Here is a 22,178-nt window from a genome sequence, read left to right as displayed (position 1 = left end):
ATGGAAGTAAATTAGAGAATGACAAGCACTTTATAAAGTGTTCAAATTGATCGTGGTTCTCTTCTAGAGTTGATACTGTATCTGGATGTTTCTTGAGCTTTTGCTTTAAGATGTCCAGAGAATGAACATAAAATCTTCTCTCATTCCCACTCCCAACCTCTTTCCTAAATGTAGACTGTTTATTCGTATCCTCTAGGCTCAGATATGATCGCTGCACTTCACTCAACCCACAGACCACGTGATTCCATTTCATGCTCCTTTATAAGAATCACCATCTTGGGGACATTTCTTTGCATTGTACAAAACTTGATGCTGGGTGGGGGGTGGGGAATGAAAACTTACAGGGAAATAAAGTTGAAGAATAAGTGGCGACTACGTTGAAAGACTTCAGGGAAAGAAAATTTCCTTGTTTTATACATTCAAATTCAAGGTATTAAATGCTGTCTATTAGAGCGGGAAGGAAGATGGAAGATAATGCTGGTGCGAAAGAGAAAAGAAGACTCTGAAAGAAAAGGAAAACAAGGAAGTGTGTTTCTGTGGTTACTGTGCTGTTTACAAGCCCAGCTCTCCTGCCGTCTCATTAATTCTGGGAGCTTTCTCTCAGTTCTCTTTCTATGTGAGCTATTCCAAATTCCTCTTTTTACCTACATTAGCCAAAGTCAGTTTCTGTTGCTTGCAATTCAGTAACCCTTACTGAGTCATAAAGAAAAAAAAAAAAAGAGCAGTTAAGAGTGGGAAGAAAAAAAAGTAAGACAGAGAGAAGCGGAGAAGGTAGAGAAAATAGTTGAACCCCATGACTGTCTAGATTTTGAAGGAGTCCTGTCCTGGGGTGCACATAATCCTAAAAATAAGCTCCCCACAGGCACACAGAACTCTGTAAAGCTTTTGTCATTCTCTATGTTAGTTTATTTTGGTTATTAGCAGTTATCATCATCATCATAGGCACAATTTATTGAGCATTGAGTCAGCACCATGCACTGGGCTAAGCACTGAGATGCACAGTCTTAAGTTAATCCCCTCAAAAAGCAGATAAAATAGAGATTACTGACTAGCCCTGGTATGAAGGTGTAGTGTGTCCATAAGCACATAATTACAATGGTCCCTGTCCCCTGTAATTTAAGTGGCAACTGTTTCTGGTTTTTTTTTTGGGGGGGGGGAGTAAGGGGAGGATGTCTTAGAGTCTTTCAATTTCAAGTACAGAAAGATAATTACAGATCTTCCTTAACTTCCAATGGGGTTCCATCCTGATAAAGCTATCGTAAGTTGAAAATTCACTTAAGGCCCTCCCTGGTGGTGCAAGGGGTTAAGTCGCACACTATGAAGCAGCCCGAATTTGATCCCTGGCCAGGGAGCTGACCCACAGGGTGCAGTAGACCTCTCCTGGCTTGCCCACTGCTCCTCTTGGCAACACATTTATTCTGGTGGGTCTGTTTAAACCCCACACCTCTGGCCTACACCCCAGCACTTGTATGCATAAATAATCTTTTTTTAAAAAGGAAAATTCATTGAGTACACTGAACCTACTGAACATTAACCTAGTCTGCAATAAACATGCAGCAGGAGACACAAGTGGGCGTTTGGCCGACATGATGGAGTGAAAAAATACAAAACATTGTTCCAAAATAGACTGGTCACACAGTACACTGTAGAGTCCTTGGATTGATTGCATGGCTGAAAGCTACTCTCCTGCATCATGAACGATTACTGCACCTCAATATCTCTAGCCCAGGGAAAGATCAAATCCCAAATTCGAAGTCTAGTCTCTACTGAATGCACAAGTATTATTAAGTCAAACCACTGGAGTTGGGTAGCATCTGTAATCAGTTAGTGCAATAAAGCCCAGTGTCTATGCTTCTAACCTGGCTTGCAGGGTGTCAGCAGGAACTGGATTCTCTGTCTTGTGTATTTTGCTTTGATATCTCGAGTCCCACTCTTGATGGCAGAACTGACCCCTTGAAGTGTAAGCTTGTTTTGTACTAGTTTACCATCTCAAGAAAAAGTTTCTTTGGTTCCAAGAGTTTCAACAAGAGTTCTGTGGTTCATGCTCACTGGAAAGATTTGAGTTGATTTCCATCATTAAAGGATGATTAGAAATTGTTGCACAAACCCTGCAAATAAAGAATAAGGGAAAACTCTTTCTCCAAGGTCAGTGGAGATTACTAGTTGTCCTCCATAATTTTTTTTCAATTTTCTAGTAATAAAAATACTCAAACATTAGCCCAGGCATAAGGCCAACCAGCATCAAGACTATATTGCCAAGGGGATCTTGAAGTTAGAAACTCAAGTCCCATCTTGAGTGTCCCAACTTGATGTAAGTGAAAGCAAAGCAGACAGTCCCCAGGAAATTACCTTGAAGGGATGTTACAAATCTTAGCATGTTCTTTCTTCCTTACTGAGGATCAGAATATGGATAGGCAGGAAGGCTGGAGATGGGGAGACTCCTGGACCACATGGAGACTTTGGAATGTAGGAAATAAATCGTTGTGCTGAGTCTCCAAAGTTATGGTAACTTACCAGCCCTGAACCATCTTCATTTGCTTTAATGACAGAAGAATAAACATTTATCATATCCAAGTGAGTGTTATCTGACAAACCACAAAATCCAACATCTTACCCAATCCCCTCGATGTGGAATCATGACACCCTCCCCCAGAGAAATGGGGGGGGGGATCCTATTCTAAAGAAATGGAGTGGGTAGATACCCACTACCTCACTCCCTGAAATATTCTATAGAAGTCACAATCATTACTCAGGTTAGAAATTTAAAGAAGCAAATCTTCCTAGCCCTCATATATCTGAATACTCGGGAATTTCAGCGACAAAATGATGAATTCAAAGATAAAAATAATTTTAAAATTGAGCCAAGCAGAGACTTACAAGAAATAACTCTATTCATACTTTTTTTCCCTAAGAAAAAGCGCCTGTCAGAGAGGATTAGTCCACATTTAACATTGTAATGTTAACGATGAAGTGCAGAAACAGCAGTCTTATAATGTGAAAAACTGTTCAAAGTACATATCAGAACTCCTTTCAACACATTTGTTTTGACACTTTTATTAATGAAATTGTAATCAAATAGGGGACATGATATTATACCAATATCGGCTCATGCCTTGAATAATAGCTCATCAAATTGCATATCAAAACCCCAAGAGGTGTTTTGAAGGTCATCATAACTCCCCATTTTATAGAAGAGAAAACTGAGTTTCAGAGAGATCAAACCATTTTCTTTCATAAGGTCACACCTGGGATCCAATGTTATTTCCTTCTTTGTGAAGAAATGAAAGCTACATTGTGGTGGAAGATTCAAATACAATGATCCATTTTTAAAACCTTGCAGCGGTAGGTAAGCTGATGAGACAAGATAAAATTTAATCAGGCCAGACATCGAAGGACTTACATGTTGGGTCCCACAACAGCCACTGTACAAGCACAGTATGGGGTAGATGTGTCTTAATCAGAAGCACTTGTAAGAAACACTCAGAGAGGTTACTTGGCTGCAAGCTGGAGATGTGAGCAGTGTGATGTAGCTATAAGGAAAAGAGAATGGAGTCACAGGTGGCATTACCTGAAATAGAGTTTACAGAAGGAAGGTGAGAGTCCTGTTGAATTTTAACTTTATACTTGGAATTCCTCTTTGAGTTCCAAGCATCAGATTTTAGAAAAGAGACAGGCAAATTAGGTCACCGCCAGGATGGAATTGTGTGAGGAATGGTCAAAAGAGGTTAGGCAACTGCAAAGCACTGTAATTAAGAGCTTGAATCTTGGAGCTAGATTGCTTGCTTCAATCCCAGTGCTCTCAATTACTAAGTATGTGTTCATTAAGCCTTCATCTCACTGTCTATAAATTAAGAGTTATAATAACACCTGTCTCCAAAGATAAACGGGATAGTGCATGTCAAATGATTAGCACACTACTGGCACAAAGCAAGCACTCAATAAATGTTAGCCACTCTCAGAGCTAAGGAGCCAAAGTCACTGGGGATTTGGTAACAATCTTATTGGTTGTGGTGAATATTAAATAAGTCAGCACATTCCTACTGCTTAAAACAAAAACAATGATTATTGTAGTAGAGGGACCGACCTAAGTTTTTAAAGATGAGCCTGATTTGGGAACAAAATATTCCCTCCCTTGGGCTAAAGTCCACTGACTCAGACCAGGTTAATTCCTTGAGGAAGGACCCTGACAAGGATGGTCAGGTATGGGTGTTTTTTGGTTTGGTTTGGTTTTGTGTTTGGAGGGAAGGACAGAGCGATAGCAGTCACTCAGACTTTCTATGGGGTGTTATTTGACGAACACCTGGGAAAGGTGCCGTAGCGTTGCTGCGTAGAGGCAACTTAGCTGTGTTCTTGGCTAAGGTCATTAAGACCTGTTCTAATGCACCATTCCGATCCACCCGTGTTCCACCCGTGTGGCCACTCAGGGAACTACTCGAGCCCGTTCTGAGCATGGCTACTGAGAATTGTCCTGTGGCGATCTTATAGGCTGCATTCGAAGTGGGACTGTTCCTGGCTAAGTCCGACTGCTCGTGCCACCGCGAGATGTCCACAGCACCCTGGACCTTAGAGACGCTGTGGGACCCTGGACACGGCCCCAGGGTGCAGTCCGCCACTAGGGGGCGGCCGCTAAGAGGCTGGCCCGACCTGCGCGAGAGGGTGCCGGCTCCCTGAGGCGCTCTCTCGCTCCAGGAGCCGAGGCAGGCGGAGTGTCAGTGGAGTGGGGGTGTATGCTTCATGGGTGTGAGACAGAGCAAATCGCCTGGGTGTGAGTCAGCGCGCGGGGGGCTAGAGAGCTCCACGAATAGTCACGGAACCTCACGCTCAGCTCCTCCACACCCATCCCGCTAGAGTGTGTGTCCCGGTGCCGCTGGTGCGCGCGCGCCCAGCACGCACGATGTCCGATTTAAGGCTGTGTGTGTCTGTTGAGTGCGATGGGGTGGGAGAGCGAGCGCAGTGTCTCTGTGGGTGTTTCTACGCCCAGGTTGGAGATTTCTCCCTTCCCCACCCCATGCGGGGTGCAAGGGTGTGTCCGGTTCGGGTACGTGTGTACCTGTGTCAGAGCGCGCGCGCGCGCGTGTGTGGTGGGACCGTACATCAGTCTAGGGTGTCTGCTCCCGAGTCTGCGTGTGCGGGTGCTGGCGCAATCTTGACCCGGGTCCTCACCCCCGGGTGTCGAGAGCCCAGCGTGGTGGGGGTGTCTAGCTCCCTGGCGGAGTGAATGCCTCAACACCCTTCCTCCGTCGCCCCAAGCTGGTCAGGGCTCTTTAGGGAGCGGCCTGCGTGGGGAGGGCCTGAGGCTGTGGATCCAGACAAGAGTAAGAGTGGGGGTGCAGGGGGCGGGCCAGGTCCCCGGGTGGGGCGCGGGCTCGGGGGACCCGCGCGGCTGACGTCAGGCGACTCCTTAAATAGAGCCGGCAGCGCGCTCGGCTCGGCATTTCTCCAGGAGCCGAAACCGGGTCCGCGCCAGCGCCACCGTCCGACCCGCCTGCCAGCGGCACTGCCGCGCTGCCGCCGCGCGTTCGGTGCGCCGCGCTCAGACCATCCGGGATGGGGCTTCGGGCGCTGGGTGCGCTCGGCAGCGGGCGCACGGAAGAGCCGCGGAGCGCCCGGAGGCGCCCGGCGGCCCGGAGCCCCGCACTTTAGGACCAGGAGATGTTGGAAGCTCGGCCGCCTGTCCCCCCAGGAGCCGCCGCCCCCGGGACCCCCGGGCATGGTGCGCGCCCCGGCCAGCAGCGCCCGGAGAGGACGGCGCCCTCTAGGCACCACGCGAGTGGCCCCGGCTGCGCCGCGCGAGCTCTCTAGGCGGCCGCAGGGCCACAGCAGCTCCGCCGCTGGCGCCCCCTCGGAAACCATGACCCCCGGTGCGGGTCCATGGAGCCATGGCCTATAGGGTCCTGGGCCGCGCGGGGCCACCTCAGCCGCGGAGGGCGCGCAGGCTGCTCTTCGCCTTCACGCTCTCGCTCTCCTGCACTTACCTGTGTTACAGCCTCCTGTGCTGTTGCGACGACCTCGGCCAGAGCCGCCTCCTCGGCGCGCCCGGCTGCCTCCGTGGCTCCGACGCGGGCGGCCAGAAACTTCTCCAGAAGTCCCGCCCCTGTGATCCCCCGGGGCCGACGCCCAGCGAGCCCGGCGCCGCCAGCGCGCCCGCGGGCGCCGCGCCCGCCCCTCGCCTCTCGGGTTCCAACCACTCGGTCTCACCGAAGCTGGGTACCAAGCGGCTGCCCCAAGCCCTCATTGTGGGCGTGAAGAAGGGGGGCACCCGGGCCGTGCTGGAGTTTATCCGTGTGCACCCGGACGTGCGGGCCTTGGGCACCGAGCCCCACTTCTTCGACAGGAACTACGGCCGCGGGCTGGACTGGTACAGGTAAGGCGCAGGAGGCTCTCTCCGGGCGCCTGTCTCGGCTCCATCCTTAGGGCATTTCCTGCGTTTTCTCTTTCCCTTTGCCCGGCTTGTTGTGTGGGCTCAGGCCGACACGTGTGGGGTGGGGTGTGTGTGCGTGGAGGAGACTCTAGCTGAAGAATTTACCCAGAACTTCCCAGTGATTATTTAGACGGGCTCGCGGGCTCCCGAAGTGCGAAGGGCGGCGGGATCTGGAGTCTCTGGCGCGGAAGGAGATCTGTAGCCAAATCTGTAGGGAACCCCCCTCCCCCCAACCTAGGGCTGGTTCTGGTCTCGCTTTTGAGGTGGTGCAGGTCAGGCCGCGGCACATGCTACCGAACTGCCCTCCTGGACCCCCCAACCCTTCTCAGCAGCCCCCTTCACTACCCCCCCACCCCCACCCCCAGGTCTTTGGCCTTTGAAAGACTGTAAGAAAGGAAGGTTGGAAGGGGGTCCCCTTGAGGCAGGTCTATGCGCTTGGAGGAGGCCCCAGAGGCCAGGTCTGGTAAGAGCTTCCTTGGAGGTGTCTGGATGAGAAAGGTCCCTTTCAAGTCTTATTCCAGGCTCCAGCTATTCGCTCCTGTGTCTGGACTGAAACCCCAGTAGCTCTGACCTGGAGTTAGTGCTCTTAGAATAGGGGATAGGAACCTCAGGATTGAGTCTAGGCTGGGCTGAGTAGCTCTAGCAAATTCTTTAAACTCTCTAAGCTTCAACCGTCCCTGCTCTGTCTGTCCCCCAAGACCTTTCTAAAGTGCTTTCAAAGAGCCGAAAGGACACTGTGTGGGGTGATGTGGCTAAGCCAGAGGCCAGGGTGTGGAATCTGGGGTCCCGACAGGCACCAGGACCCTAAGCCAGGATCCCCCACGCGTTTAGACGCTCCACTGGCCAGTGTCCTGGGGGTGGGGTGGGGGTGGGCGTCTCCAGGGCTGGGGCTGTATTGGAATGGCCTGAAGCTTCTGGAAGGTGGCAGCTTCCTCCCTCTGTTCAATGGCCCTGTGTGGTGCTGACGTGTAGCTCTGGCTCACATGTGGGCTGAGCCAGGACTTCCCTGGGGGTGATCATGAATGGGGTCTCTACAACACACGGATCACAAAATCCTCACCATTCTCCAGACCCCCGAAAGACTTTCTAGAAATGTCTGCATAGTAATGGAACTAGGGAGGGTAACATGGTAACTGATGCCACAGTGCAGGTTAATTTTAAAAAATGTTTTAATAAAAGTTAACTCTTTAGTTGAGAGAACGTCTGTAAGCATATTGGACAAAGGACAACTTCATTAGAGGATCCCAGTGAGGCTGTAACAGGAGTCCTTGGATTTACAAGAAGGGGGGTGGTTGGGCAACAGGGCCGACCTGTCACCTTGGCCTTAGCCCTGGCTGTAGGGTCTAGGGGTGGGGCATGCAGGTGCCCTGGAGGCCCGCATGGGCAAGCTGGCCTGTGGGTGGCCCAGCACCATCATGCCAGCTGAATGCAATAGGCGGCACAGAGAGGCAGATCTGATGCTCTACGAGCTGTGACCACAGACACCCCATCTGGGTGTCGGAGCACAGTGGCAGCCAGACCCCAGCTTGGGAAAGGCAAGTGCATCCACTAGCATAGCCCTGGGGGGGGGGGGGCCCACAGCCCCCCCTCCCCCAATGCACCACAGGTTTCCTCAATGGAAATCTGAAGATCATTACAAATTCCTTGGCCAATGCGAAGTACCTTTTAAGTACAAAATGTAAAATTTGGAGCATCTGGCTCCAGAGAGTGTAACCTCAAATAAACATCCAGACCCTGACCCCAGACCCCGCACACCCCTTTGCTCGCTCCACCGCCAGACCCGCTACCCCAGGCTTCCTCCTCAGAGTCCGTGTCATTCAGGGATGACTGCTTTTTATTTTTAACTTTGGCATGTGTGATTCTAAGCCAGCTTAGCTGTGAACCTTAGAGATGGGAGCCGTGCCTCTTTTTTTTTTTTTTTTATAGCACATTTGGATTCTGCTAAAATTCTCAGCTGAGTCTTGGTAGGTTTTATTTAACATCAAGTACACTGGCAGCCCTGCTTCTTTCTCTGCTCCCCCCACCCTATTTCAGGGTTTGGGTTACCTTCCCTTTCCCCCTTCCCATTTCTAAAATATATTAGCTCAGAGGTCTGGCACTAATGGCCTGTCCCTATAGCTTCTCCAGGAAGGCTGGGGAGCCCCCAGGGCAAGGAAGGGCAGTTTGTACTTCTTTCAGTTGCAAATCCACACCCCCAGAGTCAGGGGCTTGCAGTTCTAACCGCCATTTCTGCAGCAGATAAACCTATCCCATTTGGATGCAGTGTCCATAATTTTCAGAACACGTTTCTGTATGAGTTCATCCTTCATCATCACTCAAGTAGTAGGCATTAATTGCAGAAATGATGGGGAGTTCTGGGGTCCGTTGCTACCCAAGTTCTCAGTCCTGAATTGCACGAGCCAGCACAGCAGGTGACAGGCCCTACACTGCCCACTGATCATTTCCCAGATGTGGACACAGAACACCCCAAAAGCAAGAGCATCTGGACTGGGACCTCCAAGGACACTGATAGCATTTGGGAGTAGCACCCACTGCATGTATCATCCCACAAAGACACACACAGGGGTGTGCGTACAAGTGTGTGTGTGTCAAGCGCTCTAACCCCTGTGCTACATGGTTCTCCACGGGGAAGCCAGTGTCCACTGAGAGACCCTGCCCCCATTGCGGAGACTGTGTTCTCCAAAGCTGGAGCGCAGACAGGCAGGCAGGGTGTCCTGTGCCTGTGGCAGAGCCCTCAGGCATAACGACCTGGGACTGGAGCCCCCAATCCAGATAGACAGGGGAGAAGGCAGAAGCCTTACCCCTCCACCAGAAGAACGACCCCCGACCCCTTCTGCGGGTAAAGGAGAGAAACCAGCAGGCGGTGTGGGAGAGCCAGCCAGACATGGCCGGTCAGGGTCCGGGAAGCAGAGCCTGAAGCTCCTGCACCCCAGCCCGAACCCCTTCTTGGCAAGTGCCCCATTTTTAGCTCCCTGAGAAGAGCCCCGCCCTGTGTAGGGGGTCCTCCCACGTGATATTTTTCAGAGACGCTGGCACGAGGCTGACTTCACCGGTGCCTCTGGCCTGCCTCCTGGCTGCGTCTCTAATCCAAGTGGGCAGGCAGGGGTCTGGGCCAAGCTGGCCATCTCCGTGCAGTACCAGGTGTGCCCTGTCTGAGAGAACGTTCCTGTGGTAACACCATGAGGGCCACTTTGAAGAATGGATGAAACTCTTTCTGTGAAGGTGCCCTGGAAAATTCTATGGTGTATTGACAGAAATGCCAGGCAGTAATGCCACCATATTGCACAGCCACTTCTATGTCCTATTAGGTGAATGATTGTTTCTCTTACAGCTGCTGCTACCAGGTAGGGCTGAGGAATTTGCTCGCTGCTGGTTCCATGAGAAGCGAAGCGAGGGCCTGGCCTTAGCTTCTGCTTTCAACTCTTCTAGAATTTTCTTTTCCTCCCCTTCCCCCCCTTCCTGGTTAGGGCATCAACAAGTAGTCAATTCACATTTCTGGGTCAGTCTTCTCACCTTGAAAATGGGAATGACGTCTGATCTGCTTTACAATCTTGTAAAAATTGCATTAGGCGGTGTGTGTGAAATGCTTTTCCCAGTCTAAGATTGTATTTGAGGGGGGCGTTCATTTGCCAAGCGTCAGGTGTGAGACAGAATATTCAGGGCCTCCATCTTTCTTAAAGAGAGAGGAGATGTTTTTAGAGTCTTAGGGGAAGCTGAGTCCTGCATAAAGTGTGCTCAATTATGTTAGTTTCAGGGATGGCAAAGTTGTGGTGGCAGGGAGAAGAGGAAGTGAATCTTCTCTAAATGCAGTGAAATGCCAATAAGAGCAAGTTAATACATGATAATTGACTCTGTGCTCTGGTGTCAAAATTTTGATCGATGAGCCTGTTCTGTACATTGTAGACTTCAGAACTCTGGTTATTTATTTGTTCAGCCTCAGTGGTGTTCTGGGGATGGTGCAAGGAATAGAAGACACAGTATTCACCCTGGAGGCAATAGTCTAAGTATGAAGGAGAACAAAAAGCACAGAATAAGGCCTATCTAGCTCATTTCAATCAAGAAATCAAATTCGAGGAACAAAGGTGAACTCTAGAAAAGCAAACTTTAGGGAGAAAAGAGAAGGCGGGAGGCTGAGGGCTCTTCTGGGTGAAGGAGTGAATGCAAGAAGACTCCATCTTTATGAAGCTGGTCACCACATGCGTGTGCACTAGTGCCTGGTGTTACACCCGCACGTGGGCACTTGCACACACAGGTCTGGTGTCTGCAGACATGGGAATGCATAAGGACTTCTCAGCCTCGGTCCAGGGGGAGGTCACGTGTGCTGATTAAGTGAGACCACTGGGCCCGTAAAGCCCCTGGCAGCCTGGCAGCATGAACAGGTCTTGTTGGGTGCTGCCCCTGGCCGCTGGCAGCCTGGCAGCATGTTGGGTGCTGAAAAGCAATCAGGACGGGCACGCGCCATGGTCCTCGCTCAGGAGGGTCTGACTCTGCACCTCCTGCAGGTCGTCTCATGAGCTTGCCATGATGGGCAGGCGGCTCCTGTGACCTGCGGCGTGTGGGTGTCGAGATGCCTGCACCATCATACAGCCCTGATGCTGTTCAGCCGGATGCCCACTGTTAAGGCTATTTTGCATGTAAAAATGCGACTCTCTCTCAGAGTCCAAGAAGCATGCCTTTTCCACTTTTAACATCTCTTAAGTTAGGATGTGTCTGGTGTTTGCTGGGGTCTTAGACGACGCCTCCATTTGGGGTGAAAATTCTCTCTGCTGTGCTTTGCCCTGGAGCACAATGGACTTTCCAAAGAGCCAGTGACAGGTGGCTCCCTGGCTCCGCAGGGGCCTTGGAGCACCTGCTTGTCTCTCCCGCCTGCAGGAGTCTCTTCTGATGGGTCAAGGAGCTCTGCCCGTTTGAGATTCCTTATAGCTCTCATATCAGCTCCCTCAAAGCATCCGAATGAAGGAGACACCAGGCTGATCTCTGCCTGGGAGAGGACAGAAGCCATGGTGGGCATGTTCTTCAGGGACTGCTATAGTGCACAGATACTTGAAGGCACACCCCACGAGTCCCTAGCAGGTAGTGGGGGGAGCCAATGCCCAACAGGTGCTGTTACCTGCAGGCTTGCTAATGCAGCCAGCAAGCAGGTCTGTAGAATAACTTTCTTCCCTTTGAGGAGAACTCCACGAATCACTCTGGAATGATTGAGTGACAGAGTGGGTGGGGAGGGGGTGGAGGCGCACAGCTCCCTATAGATCGGGGTCCACTGGAGGCCTCGGAGGGGAGGCGGTCTCTGCATTCGGGGGCTCAGCCTCGAGGGGAGTGGGCAGATAAACATACAGGCAGTGAGTCAGGCTGGAGGGGTCTGACAGGTCACAGCCAACCTAAACCCGTGGGACTTGCTCTCTCCTCCAGAGCTCACCACGGGGCGGGTTAATCCATTTATTTGTCAAACGCCTACCATTTGCCAGGCTCAGTGCCAGGCTGCTGTACGCTGTCTCTGCTGCCACTTTGTTCTCCTAATGGCCTGCACTGATGGGCTGAAGTGCTTTGTAGTCCACGGGCAGCTTGACGAGGTGGGGAAAAGCCACCATCCATGGAAGAAACCTAGCATTTCAGAGGTAATTGCTGCCTGTCAAACGACACAGTGGGCTGTCGGTCTAATGCTGCTTTCATGGGGCTTTCTCAGCAGGAGGGTGGTAGCGGGCGCGGGGCGCAGGGTTATTATTGAGGTACATGGGCCAGAGGGAGTGACTGTGTTTCTGTGGCCCATGTCTCTCGGCCACGTCTTGTCATGCTCTAGAATGAGAAATGCCGATGGTGAGTGGCTCTTTCTCAGCGCCCCAGCCACCTGCTCTGACCAGTGCACCTCAAGTCAGAAAACTAGGGTTGTCTGCTCTGGGCGGAGCTTCCACTTTCTCTAAGGGTGGCATTTTCTGGGCTGGATCGACAGGATGCAGCATCCTCAGGGACCGTCACCCAGATGGCACAGGCGCTGAGAGAGGTGGGACAGGTGGGGGGTTGCTACTATTCTATTCTATTCATCAAGTTAACATGATTGATGTATATATATATTTTTAAAGATTTATTTATTTGTTCATACAGAACTGGGGTACAGGCCAGAGGCTCAGGGACGGCGAGAGGCTTCACCAGAGAGAGTGGGGAGAAGAACAGGCAGATCGACGAAGCACACTGCTGAGGGGAGCAGCGGGCGGGTCAGGAGAGGTCTGCCGCGCCATGTGGTCACCTCCGGGACAGGCGGGGATCGAACTCATGCAGAAGTGGCTTTAGATTCTCAGTGCTGTGCTTTAACCCGCTGCGCCACCAGGGAGGGCCTGATGTTATATGTTTTTAATAAAAATCCAGGTATATATATCTTTTTTCCTTCAGTATATATATTGATTATCTATTTTAGAATAGATAATGTATTCACATCAAGTAAACTTCAAAAGTGACAATGGATATCCAGTGAAAATCATTCTCCTCCCCACCCTGTCACCCCTCCTTGCAGCCTAACCCCTCAGAAGCAGCTGCAAGGAACAATTTTGGTCACTCCTGGAGATGTACAGGGCCTTTGTAAACCTAGCTCATGTTATGCAAACATCGTCCAAGTACATAGTTTTAAAAAAAAAATCGTCTTTGAAAACTCTAAATGGTAATCCAGCATCATTTGCGATAATTACAAAATAATCATAAAAGAAATAGATTGAAAACAAACACACACAAAAAGCTATTACATTTTTGCTACCTAAGGTGGCTAGAATGTTCCAAGTCTGCAGCCTGCTCTTTGTTTAAAAATGGGTATTAAGGGGCGCTAGTCAGAGCAATGAAAGAAATACTAATATCGGTGTGAGACACTCCTCCTTGATGTAATCAGAATCCATGAGCATGAAGTGGAGAAGACATGTTCTCACCATGCAGTCTGCTGCTTTCTATTAGGTGGAATGTAGAGCTAACGTCGCCTGCACGGACTCCTCAGGATGTCATGAGAAAATACTAGAGCTTGCATGAAATCTGGCTCCACTAAACACAGTCATGTTTCTAGCTTTTGGAGTTCCTTTGATGTGGTCATGATTGGAAAAGACAAGCCAAAGGAAACTCAGAACAAACACCAGGATTGAGCAGAAGACAACTACAATAGATACAACATTGCAATAAAACAAGCTAACCTACCCCCGCCTTCAGAAGGAGAATCTGCCCAACCCGAGAAGAGGATTAACTTGCAAGGTTACTATTGCTTTCTTCCATTGTTGGTAAATCATCTCCTCCACCCCCCACTTGCCTTCATGGTCTTAATACTAAGGAGGGACATCCCACAGACTGTAGTCTGCCGCAGCCCTATCTTCACCAGGGAATCAGCAGCTTGTGACAAAGGGGTTAAGCCTCACCACTATGAAACTATCTGCAGCCACTGCAGCACGAGTTCGAGCCCCAGCCAGGGAGCTGACCCACATGGCGCAGAAGATCTCTACTGTTTCCCTGCTGCTCCCCTCAGCAGTGTATTTCAGTGTATTTCAGCCTGTTCTGTTCCCCAGGCTGTCTCTGGTGAATCCTCTCAGCCCCTGCACCTCTGGCTTGCACTCCAGCTCTTGTATGCATAGGTAAATACAACTTTTTTTTTAAGGAAAATGAATTGAATCCATGTAATCTATCAAATGTAGCTTAGCCTAGCCTACTCTTGGCATGCTCTAAAAACTTAGAATTGCCAGCAGCTGGGCAAATATCTTGCATTTCAAGAGCAATTGCCTTCCTCTTCTCATCAGAAGCAGGAGACCCAGGTGGACATGTTGCACAGAAACACAATATCCAGACACAATGGCCACACAGAGCATGCGCATACTGGCTGCTGCCCTCACAATGGGTTAAGTGGCAGGCTGGCAGCTGTGGTTTGCTGCCAAGGTCCAGCATCATGAGATTGATTCCTACCACCTCTGACTAGTCCAGGAAGAGATTAAAATTCCGAGTATGGTCTGAAAGTATGAATACATGCTGCTTTCATGCTATGGTGAAGTCAAAAGATTGTGAATGGAACCATCACCAGCTGGGGATGGTGAAAGGGACTCCCTTGGGGAGACGTGTCCTGGGCCTTCCCATTTATTGCTGACAGAAGGAACTCAGAGGTGTCTGTGATAGCAGGGCTCTGTGCTTGCCTTTAATTGGCAGATAGTTATCAACACTGATAGAAGGGAGGCTTCCTGCTAAGGGAGGGTCATTTTGGCCTCTGGCTCAGGACTGTGTAAAGGAATCCCAGATCTCTCCTAAAGGGGTGGAAAGAGACGCAGGCATAGAAACAGTGCTTGTTGGTGGAGCCAACCTACTCAGCAACAGAAAGAAGGATCTGATTGGAGAGAGAGAGAGAGAGAGAGCACCGTCCAGATCCAAAAGGCACGGAGGAGAGAACTCCAGATGGAGGTAAGAAATAAGGACACAGAATCCAGGGCGGGGAGATGATTCCAGCACAGTGATGAGAAAGTGCAGGCTCTGGAATCAGAATGAAAGAGCTGGAACCTCAGTTCTACCACCTGCGGAGTGTGTGTCTGCCGAGGGTATGTTCACCAGGGCATTCTTTGTGCCCCATTTCCATCTGCTCTCTGGGACGGAACATACAGCCCAGTGTGTAGCGTTGCTGCATGGATCGATGACCAGTTGCAGGCAAAAATGCTCAGAATTTCTGGAGAGGGGAAGGTTGCCAACAAGTGGTAGCTATCCTGAGTCCCTGATTCATGATGGCTTTGACGAGCTAAGTGTGGAGGGACTGGAGAGGAAGAGAGCACAGCCCCTCGCATGAGCCTTCAGACTGATGGGTTATGAGACCATGGTTCACAGAAAATGTTTGCACAAGTCAGATAGTGCTAGGCAGAGCTAACGCATCAGACATGAAAAGGAACAAGAGACCTGGAAAGGAGATGAGATCCAGTCGGGGAATGTTGGGAGGCTTCTGGGTGGAGGTGGTATGTTACTTGGGTCTCAAGGAGCAGCGAAATTTTCATAGGGGGCTGCTGAAGAGGGGGGGCCCATAGGGATGCTGTTACTAAGTACATTCATTCCAGAATTTCACCTATGCTGACAGTCAAATTGCAAACTGCAGCTGTTTCAGATCATTGTAGTTCTTCATGCATTTACTGATCACCTACTGTATGACAGCACTGTACCCAGCCCTGGAAAAATGAGAATGGGAAAGAGCAGCTCTCCTTTGGAGAGCTGGACAGGCATACCAATCTGACAGAAGGGCTTGCTGAGAGAATAGCCTTGATCTTGTGGGGTCACAGAGTTGGCCTTCCCCAAAATGGCACAGACAGGGTTTTGCGGGAGCTGATGCCAAAGCTTTAGGGCACTGGGCTTGCTGTTCTGTCCTTCCCCCAGAGCTGCTTCTCATCATGCTCGTTCCAGCTCAAACACCAGCTCCTCCACAATGCCACCATTTGCACCCTAGACTCAGCTGGCTCACCATCCCCATCAGCCCCTTCCACTCACCACCACCTTGTTTAAGTACTTCTTTCTGCTTACTGAAATCTGGAATTATCTTGTTCATTTTCCTTTTCTCTATACTACCTCCTCCAGGAGATTAAAACTCCCTGAGAGCAAGCAACGTGTCTGTCTGTCTTGTTCCTGACTTATCTGTGGAGCTCAGAGATGTGCCTGGCACACAGTGGGTGCTTAGCAGATAGTTGCTGAGTGAGTTGCTTATGTTTGAGGATGGCTGGGAGTTGGTGTATCTGACAGAGGCTACATACTGAACCACCTCATTGTCAGGCTCCTTACTCATGGGTCTCTGGAGACTGGGTGAGAAGGTATGGGTGCTGGTATCGAGGTCAGCACAGCAGCAGATAATTTACTGACCACCTACTTTGTGCTAGTCAATGCTAGAGTCACTGGGGAGAGAGCAGTGAAAAAACAGAAACAATCCCCTAAATTCCTATGGTGCTTACTCCCTTGGGGTGGGAAGGAATATCTGATGTTAATAAGCACTGGGGAGAAAACACAGGGAAGAGGGCATGGAGAATACTCAGGTGGGTGGGATAGAGCATTCCAGAGTGGTTGAGAGGGGTTCACTGAGAAGCAAGGACCTGCAGGAGGTGAAGGGCAAAACATACTGTGATTAGGAGAACATTCTAGGCAGAAGGAAAGCAGAAGCCAAGGCTCTACAGACAGCAGGGTAGCCGACATGATTGAGGAAAATCTGGGGGCCAATATGGCTGTTGTGGTATGAGCAGGGAGGTCAGTTTTGGGGCCTTCAAGGACACTGCAAGACCCTTGACTTGTACTCTGAGTAAATGGATGATGTTAGTGTTTGACACTAAGGAGCCATGTGATCTGACTTACACTTTTGCTGCTCAGCAGGGGAGTAAGGATGGGAACAGGGAACTGGTTGGAAGGCTTTGCAATGATCATGGTGGAGGGGGGTGAGAGGTGGGTTGAGGCTGAATAGATTCTGGAGCTACAGTTGCAGGATTGGCTGCTGGACTTCATGGGGTCAAGGAATGAGAGCAAAGAGTGAAGATAAGATGGAGATGATGGTGGTCCTGGTGTCACTGGTGGTGATGAGGACATCCCCTAAGGCCTTGCTGTCTTTCAGGCCCTACGGTGACAGGCTGGAATGTGAATCTAATCTAGTTCCCAATACAACTGTCTTGACTGGCCAAAGGTCTAGCAATAGCTGTCCTTGAACTAACCAAAGAATGGAAAATCATGGTAGTTGATAGGTGGGGGTGCTTTAACCTCTCTTTCTAGGGATCTTTGAGGCCTTTTGAAAAATGCTCTGTGCTTAGGTAGCCTCTTGAGATCCTTCAAAGTTGAATAAACTTTCTTGGAACCAGAAAAGGCTCAGGGGACAAAGTGTGTGAGTTATCCAGTTTCTCATTCTGTTCCAACCTCATCAGAATGCATGGCAAGGTAGCTGCTTTGATGGCATTGCTAGATTTAGGGGGTCTTGTGTGTGGTTTCCTTTCAGCAGAATTGAACACTGTCACACCTTCCTGCAAGATAATTGAGATCTGAGTCGCCCCTACTTCCCTAAAGCTGCTGGAGCATGGGGAGATGTTCTCTGCTTTGCAGTGCATTTCTGCTTTGATGGTTTTAATGAAGATATGAAATCATCTAACAGCCTTCATTTCACTCAAGTGAGATGGCTGAACGTGGAGGTAGCATTTTTCAGGATCAACCCCATTTTCAGAAGTGGTTGGTTAAACTCTCTGCAGTTTATGACTACTTCTGGCTGAAACAGTGTGGGATCTGAATTATTAATTCTGTGAAAAATGACTTAAGTCACTGCAAAGCTCTGGGGTGGCAAATTCCTGATTTTAAGCCCCCTTTCTTGCATTTTCTCTAGCACCAATGTCTTCATTAACCAAGAGGTTCTTGGGCCATTTGGCCAAATCTCAGCCTGTCAGTCATTTTGCCAGGGGGAAAGAATGTGACTTGATTCAATTGTCCTTTCCCTGCCAAGGATGAAAAGGAGGAAATGGGTGTAAATGACTCAGGGAGGTACTTAAGTCAAAACCATTTTATAGGTGCTCAAATCTGGACATCATTCAATGACAATGGTGGCAGCAAGGTCATTTCTACTACAGGAAACTCTGGACAGCTCCACTCTACCCAGGGAAGCTTGTAGAAGTCTTCACCTTCTATGCCAGTGTGAACATGGCATGTGAGCTGGGCAGTGACCATCACCAACCTAGTTCCAGCCTCACCTGCATGTCAGAAGAGGTAGCTGCCTTGATCACTTTGCTAGAGAGAGAGCTTCGATACCACAAAGAAGCTGTTTGGAGCAGTGACTCCCTCTCGCACACAACCCTACAGGGAAGGACATCTGTGGGTGTGTACATGAACGCGTGGCCAGCGTGGGCATTAAGGAGGGTAGGGAGTTGTTCCAGGTAGATGTTACTTATCCTATTTAGAAGGAACAAACACTAGTCAACCCTAGTAGACACAGGTTGTTTTTTTTTTTACCCTCTCTCTATCACCAGATCTGGGCTTTATCTTCCTGAATTACTACCTTTGTAGACCACTTGTCGTTCAAATAGGACACATGTGTGGTTGGATGTTCAGCTGTCCTTTCATCACCCCAAGAGGGTGGATCTTAGAAACAGGTACGATGGCTTTCTCAGCCTGCCTCCCCTGCTCATCTGTTGGGGGGTAAGTGGTGTCACCATTTTTAGCTTTGCTTTCTCCCCTGTAAATGAAGACATCAAGCATGCCTACTTCCTAGGTGGTCATCATGATACGTGCCACAAGTATGTGTATATTTATTATTACTGTTTTGGGTGGTGTTCGAAGGGATGCAGCCTGGAAAGTCTGGAAGAGAGGGAAGCACAGGAGGCAGGAAGAGCTGAGGTCTCATCAGTTGGCACAATGGAAAGGAATATCTGGCATCAGGATGGCCCATGGATGGGAAACCCATTTGACTGTGGAATTGTCCCCACCTCCCCTTGTTGTCATCCATGTGTGTGCCCACAGATCCCCAGAGCATTTTGCATTTGTGAGGCCATTTTGTTCCAAACTGCTTCTTTGTAGGATGGAAGCTCTCTTCATCTGTGTCTCTATGCTCAGCTCATTGTGTTTGGAGCTCTTCACCCTTCTGCATGCTTCTTTTGGCTTTAGTCACCTGGATGCTCAGAGATCATGCTTTAGAGATGACTTTGAGTAGATAGAAGGTAAACATTTTTCTGGTTTGGTGGCTTAGTATGAGTAGAAGTTCAACCTGGACAGTAGGGTCTTGCTAACGAAGTGAGGCCATCTGGCCAATTGACCAAAAGATCAGCCTGGAAGAATTTCTGTTCAGCTGTGATAAGTAGTAGGCATGTGCAGAATAGGAGGAGACTATTGGGAAGGTAGGACAGAGGCTGGGAGAGCAGGGAAGGCAGCCACCTCTCAGTGGAACAGGTTGTGTCACAAAGGACACAAGACCCTTTAACACCCAGCAAAGCTCTGATGTGAAAGGAGGTCTGTTGGGATTAGGTGCATGATCAGTGTTGAGAGCCTGGATTCATGGGCCACTGGCAGAAGAGCTGGGGGATCTTCCATCATTGTCTTGGCTCTGGGGCTACCTGTCTCCAAACCTCCTCAATCATAGAGTCATCAATGTTCTATGGAAAATCTCACATAACTGTCAGGCCTGTGGGAACCACTGTCATGATTGATGTTTGGCCCTATCTTCAAATATTTTTATTTCCATGGTATGAAAATCTCATTATTTTTACTTTAACATATTTACTCAAATATGAAGCTTTGCATCACCGTCATCACTTGCCCCAAATAGAAAGTAATCATAAAAATAAATGCAGTGCAAACCAAACAATGCAGTGAACCCCCAGCCTGATACTTTTCCTGTGCCGGGTGCACTGGGATTCCTTCTTCCCTTGTTAGAGAGAGAGATCAAGTTGGTAGGACTGTTAGCTTTTTAGCACCTGAGATCTTCTCCATGATATAATCAGAGATTTGAACAGAGTGAAAATGGAAGGCTAATTATTTTCTAATGACGTGATTAAGTGACATTTAGAGTCACATCTATGTGCCACCTACATTTTTTTTAACACTTTGGGAATAGCTGACCTACCCACCTAGATCCCTCTTGCGTTGATGTCACTGCCTGATTTTATCATAGTTGGTTGTCAGGGTCCATCAACAGCTTGGGAGGGACTGGCTGACATTACAAAATCTGGGTGGTTTAAAAAGCTGTGATTCCAATTTAAATTGCAAATTGATGGGGCATCATGGGAGAAGCGAATGCAGACATGAAGAACTGGAGGAAAAGATCCAGCTATGCGTATTTTAGATTTTCTTCTGGATCAGTTTTATATAATCCTATGTGGACTCTCGGTATGCTAAGCTCCAATATCTGCTCTCTAATATATTACCCGAGGGCTCACCCAACATTTCTGTGCAAGTCATTTATTGTTCCTTAAAAAATGGTGACTTGGATGAATCTCAAAGGCATTTTGCCTAGTGAAAGAAAGGTTACATATTATATGATTCCATTTACATGACACTCTCAAACAGACAAAACTAAAATGTTGGAGAACAAATCAGTGGTTGCCAGGGTAGAGGGTAGGAGGGTGGGACTACGAAGAGACACACAAGAGAGCCGGGATGGGGAGGAGCATCCCCAGCATCTTAGGGGGGTGCAGGTCACATGAATCTCTAAACACCAGTAAAATTCTATTTCACTGTACGATGCCTTTAAACATAAAGTTTAAATTGACTTTTTTTGAAGACATCATATTATAGAACTCAGCTACTGAAGGGTACCCCACTCTTCAAAGTGTGATTTAATTGATAATTATCAGAGACCCCGATTCCCAAACCTTTGGGGTTCCAAAGTCTCTAACTTCCATCCATGATATAAGTCAGAATCAAGGATGTGGGTGGCCTTTAAAGCACCTCCATCCCACACCCGCCTTCCTGAATGATACAGGGGTCCGCAGCCAAGGTTGGGATGTTTCCTCTGTGGTGTGGGACGTCAGCCACAACCCAGACAGACATCCAGTCCAACTTTCACCTGAAGGTCTGAGGGTGGGATTGTGGGGGCAGCATCTCAAAAACCAGGGGGCCTGTTGTGGATATGAAGGCCTGGCGAGGGTCGGGGAGAGCGGGAGGGGATGCAAGATGGGGAAAAAAGGGGTCACAGTCACAGTGGATGAGGCATCCGAGGATCCCCCAACAAAACAACCCCGTCTCCCCCAACAAAACAACCCCGTCTCCCGACATTATGCCTGACCTTCGGGGCACCAGACAGCTGTGGACAGAACCAGAAGCACCGCCCAGCTCAGCCACCCACCTCCTCCCACCCAACCCCAGCCAGCTCTGCAAGGCCCCGATTCCTGAAGGCGCCCTTTCCAGCCATTCTTACCCTCCCACTCGGGCTGCGAAGGTCGCACACTGTGGGCTGTGGTGGTGCCCACAGCCCCCTCTGCCCAGTACTCCACAGAGAACACCAGGGCCCAGCACCCCAGCAGCTGGAAACCACCGGTCACAGCCCAGCCAGCCATGAACCATACACTTCTCCTGGGGCGTCGAAGACAGACCCGGTGTACACCAGAGAGCACTGAGCAAAGCAGGACCGCCTGCTTGCACTCTGTATCTGCAGCGCCCCTGCATCCACAAACTCCATTATTTTTGCCTCGCGTCGGTGTGACCGGGTTCCTGGTCCTTCAGAGACAAGGCACTGCCGGGTGGCTGTGGAAGGCGCCTGGACCGGAGGCAGGCATGCGCGCACAGCCGGTCTCGCGGCGATCACTGAATTCAAGGAAGTGGCAGCCATAACTCAGGCTCCTGTGAGGGCAGCAGGCGGGGTGTGACCCGGATGTAAATGGACACACGGACGGGGACAGCGGGGGCGAGGTCGGGCAGAGACAGGCAGGGTGCACCACGGGGAAGGCTGCGGTGTCCTTTCCCCAGCGTCCTCCATTCTGAGCGGGTCCCTGAGGCCAAGATGGCTTCTCTTTCCTCAGTTTACCATTGCCCAGGGCTATTGGTCTGTCTGACCTCTGCCATTAGCAACTTTGGTTATTTGTCTCCACCTATTTCAAAAGTAATGATGACCATACCGTATAGTAGGGTGTCTGCCAATATAGTCACCTCCATTGTGCTCCCCTCTCCCTCTCCAAGAGCTACGGTGACCACACTTGAGGAGAGAGATCCTGTTCTGTCAAAATATTAACAAGGAGGTTAAAAATGGGTTTTCAGGCCCTCCCTGGTGGCGCAGCGGGTTAAAGCACAGCACTGAGAATCTAAAGCCGCTTCCGCATGAGTTCGATCCCCGCCT

The 22,178-nt window shown here is 49.7% G+C and overlaps 1 protein-coding gene across 1 annotated transcript in view; it reads left to right on the top strand.

The window, feature by feature from the left end:
• Positions 1-5,448: 5,448 nt before the first annotated feature.
• Positions 5,449-22,178, top strand: part of HS3ST2 (heparan sulfate (glucosamine) 3-O-sulfotransferase 2) — an 83,969-nt gene continuing 67,239 nt past the window's right edge. The window contains exon 1 of the mRNA XM_004692072.2: positions 5,449-6,364. Within this exon, the coding sequence (XP_004692129.1) occupies positions 5,880-6,364 (485 nt within the window). The 5' untranslated portion in view covers positions 5,449-5,879. The remainder of the gene's footprint in view (positions 6,365-22,178) is intronic.

Source organism: Condylura cristata, unplaced genomic scaffold, assembly GCF_000260355.1.
Source record: "Condylura cristata isolate star-nosed mole 26May11 unplaced genomic scaffold, ConCri1.0 scaffold00032, whole genome shotgun sequence".
NCBI lineage: Eukaryota > Metazoa > Chordata > Mammalia > Eulipotyphla > Talpidae > Condylura > Condylura cristata.
This window is presented reverse-complemented; position numbering and strand designations above follow the sequence as displayed.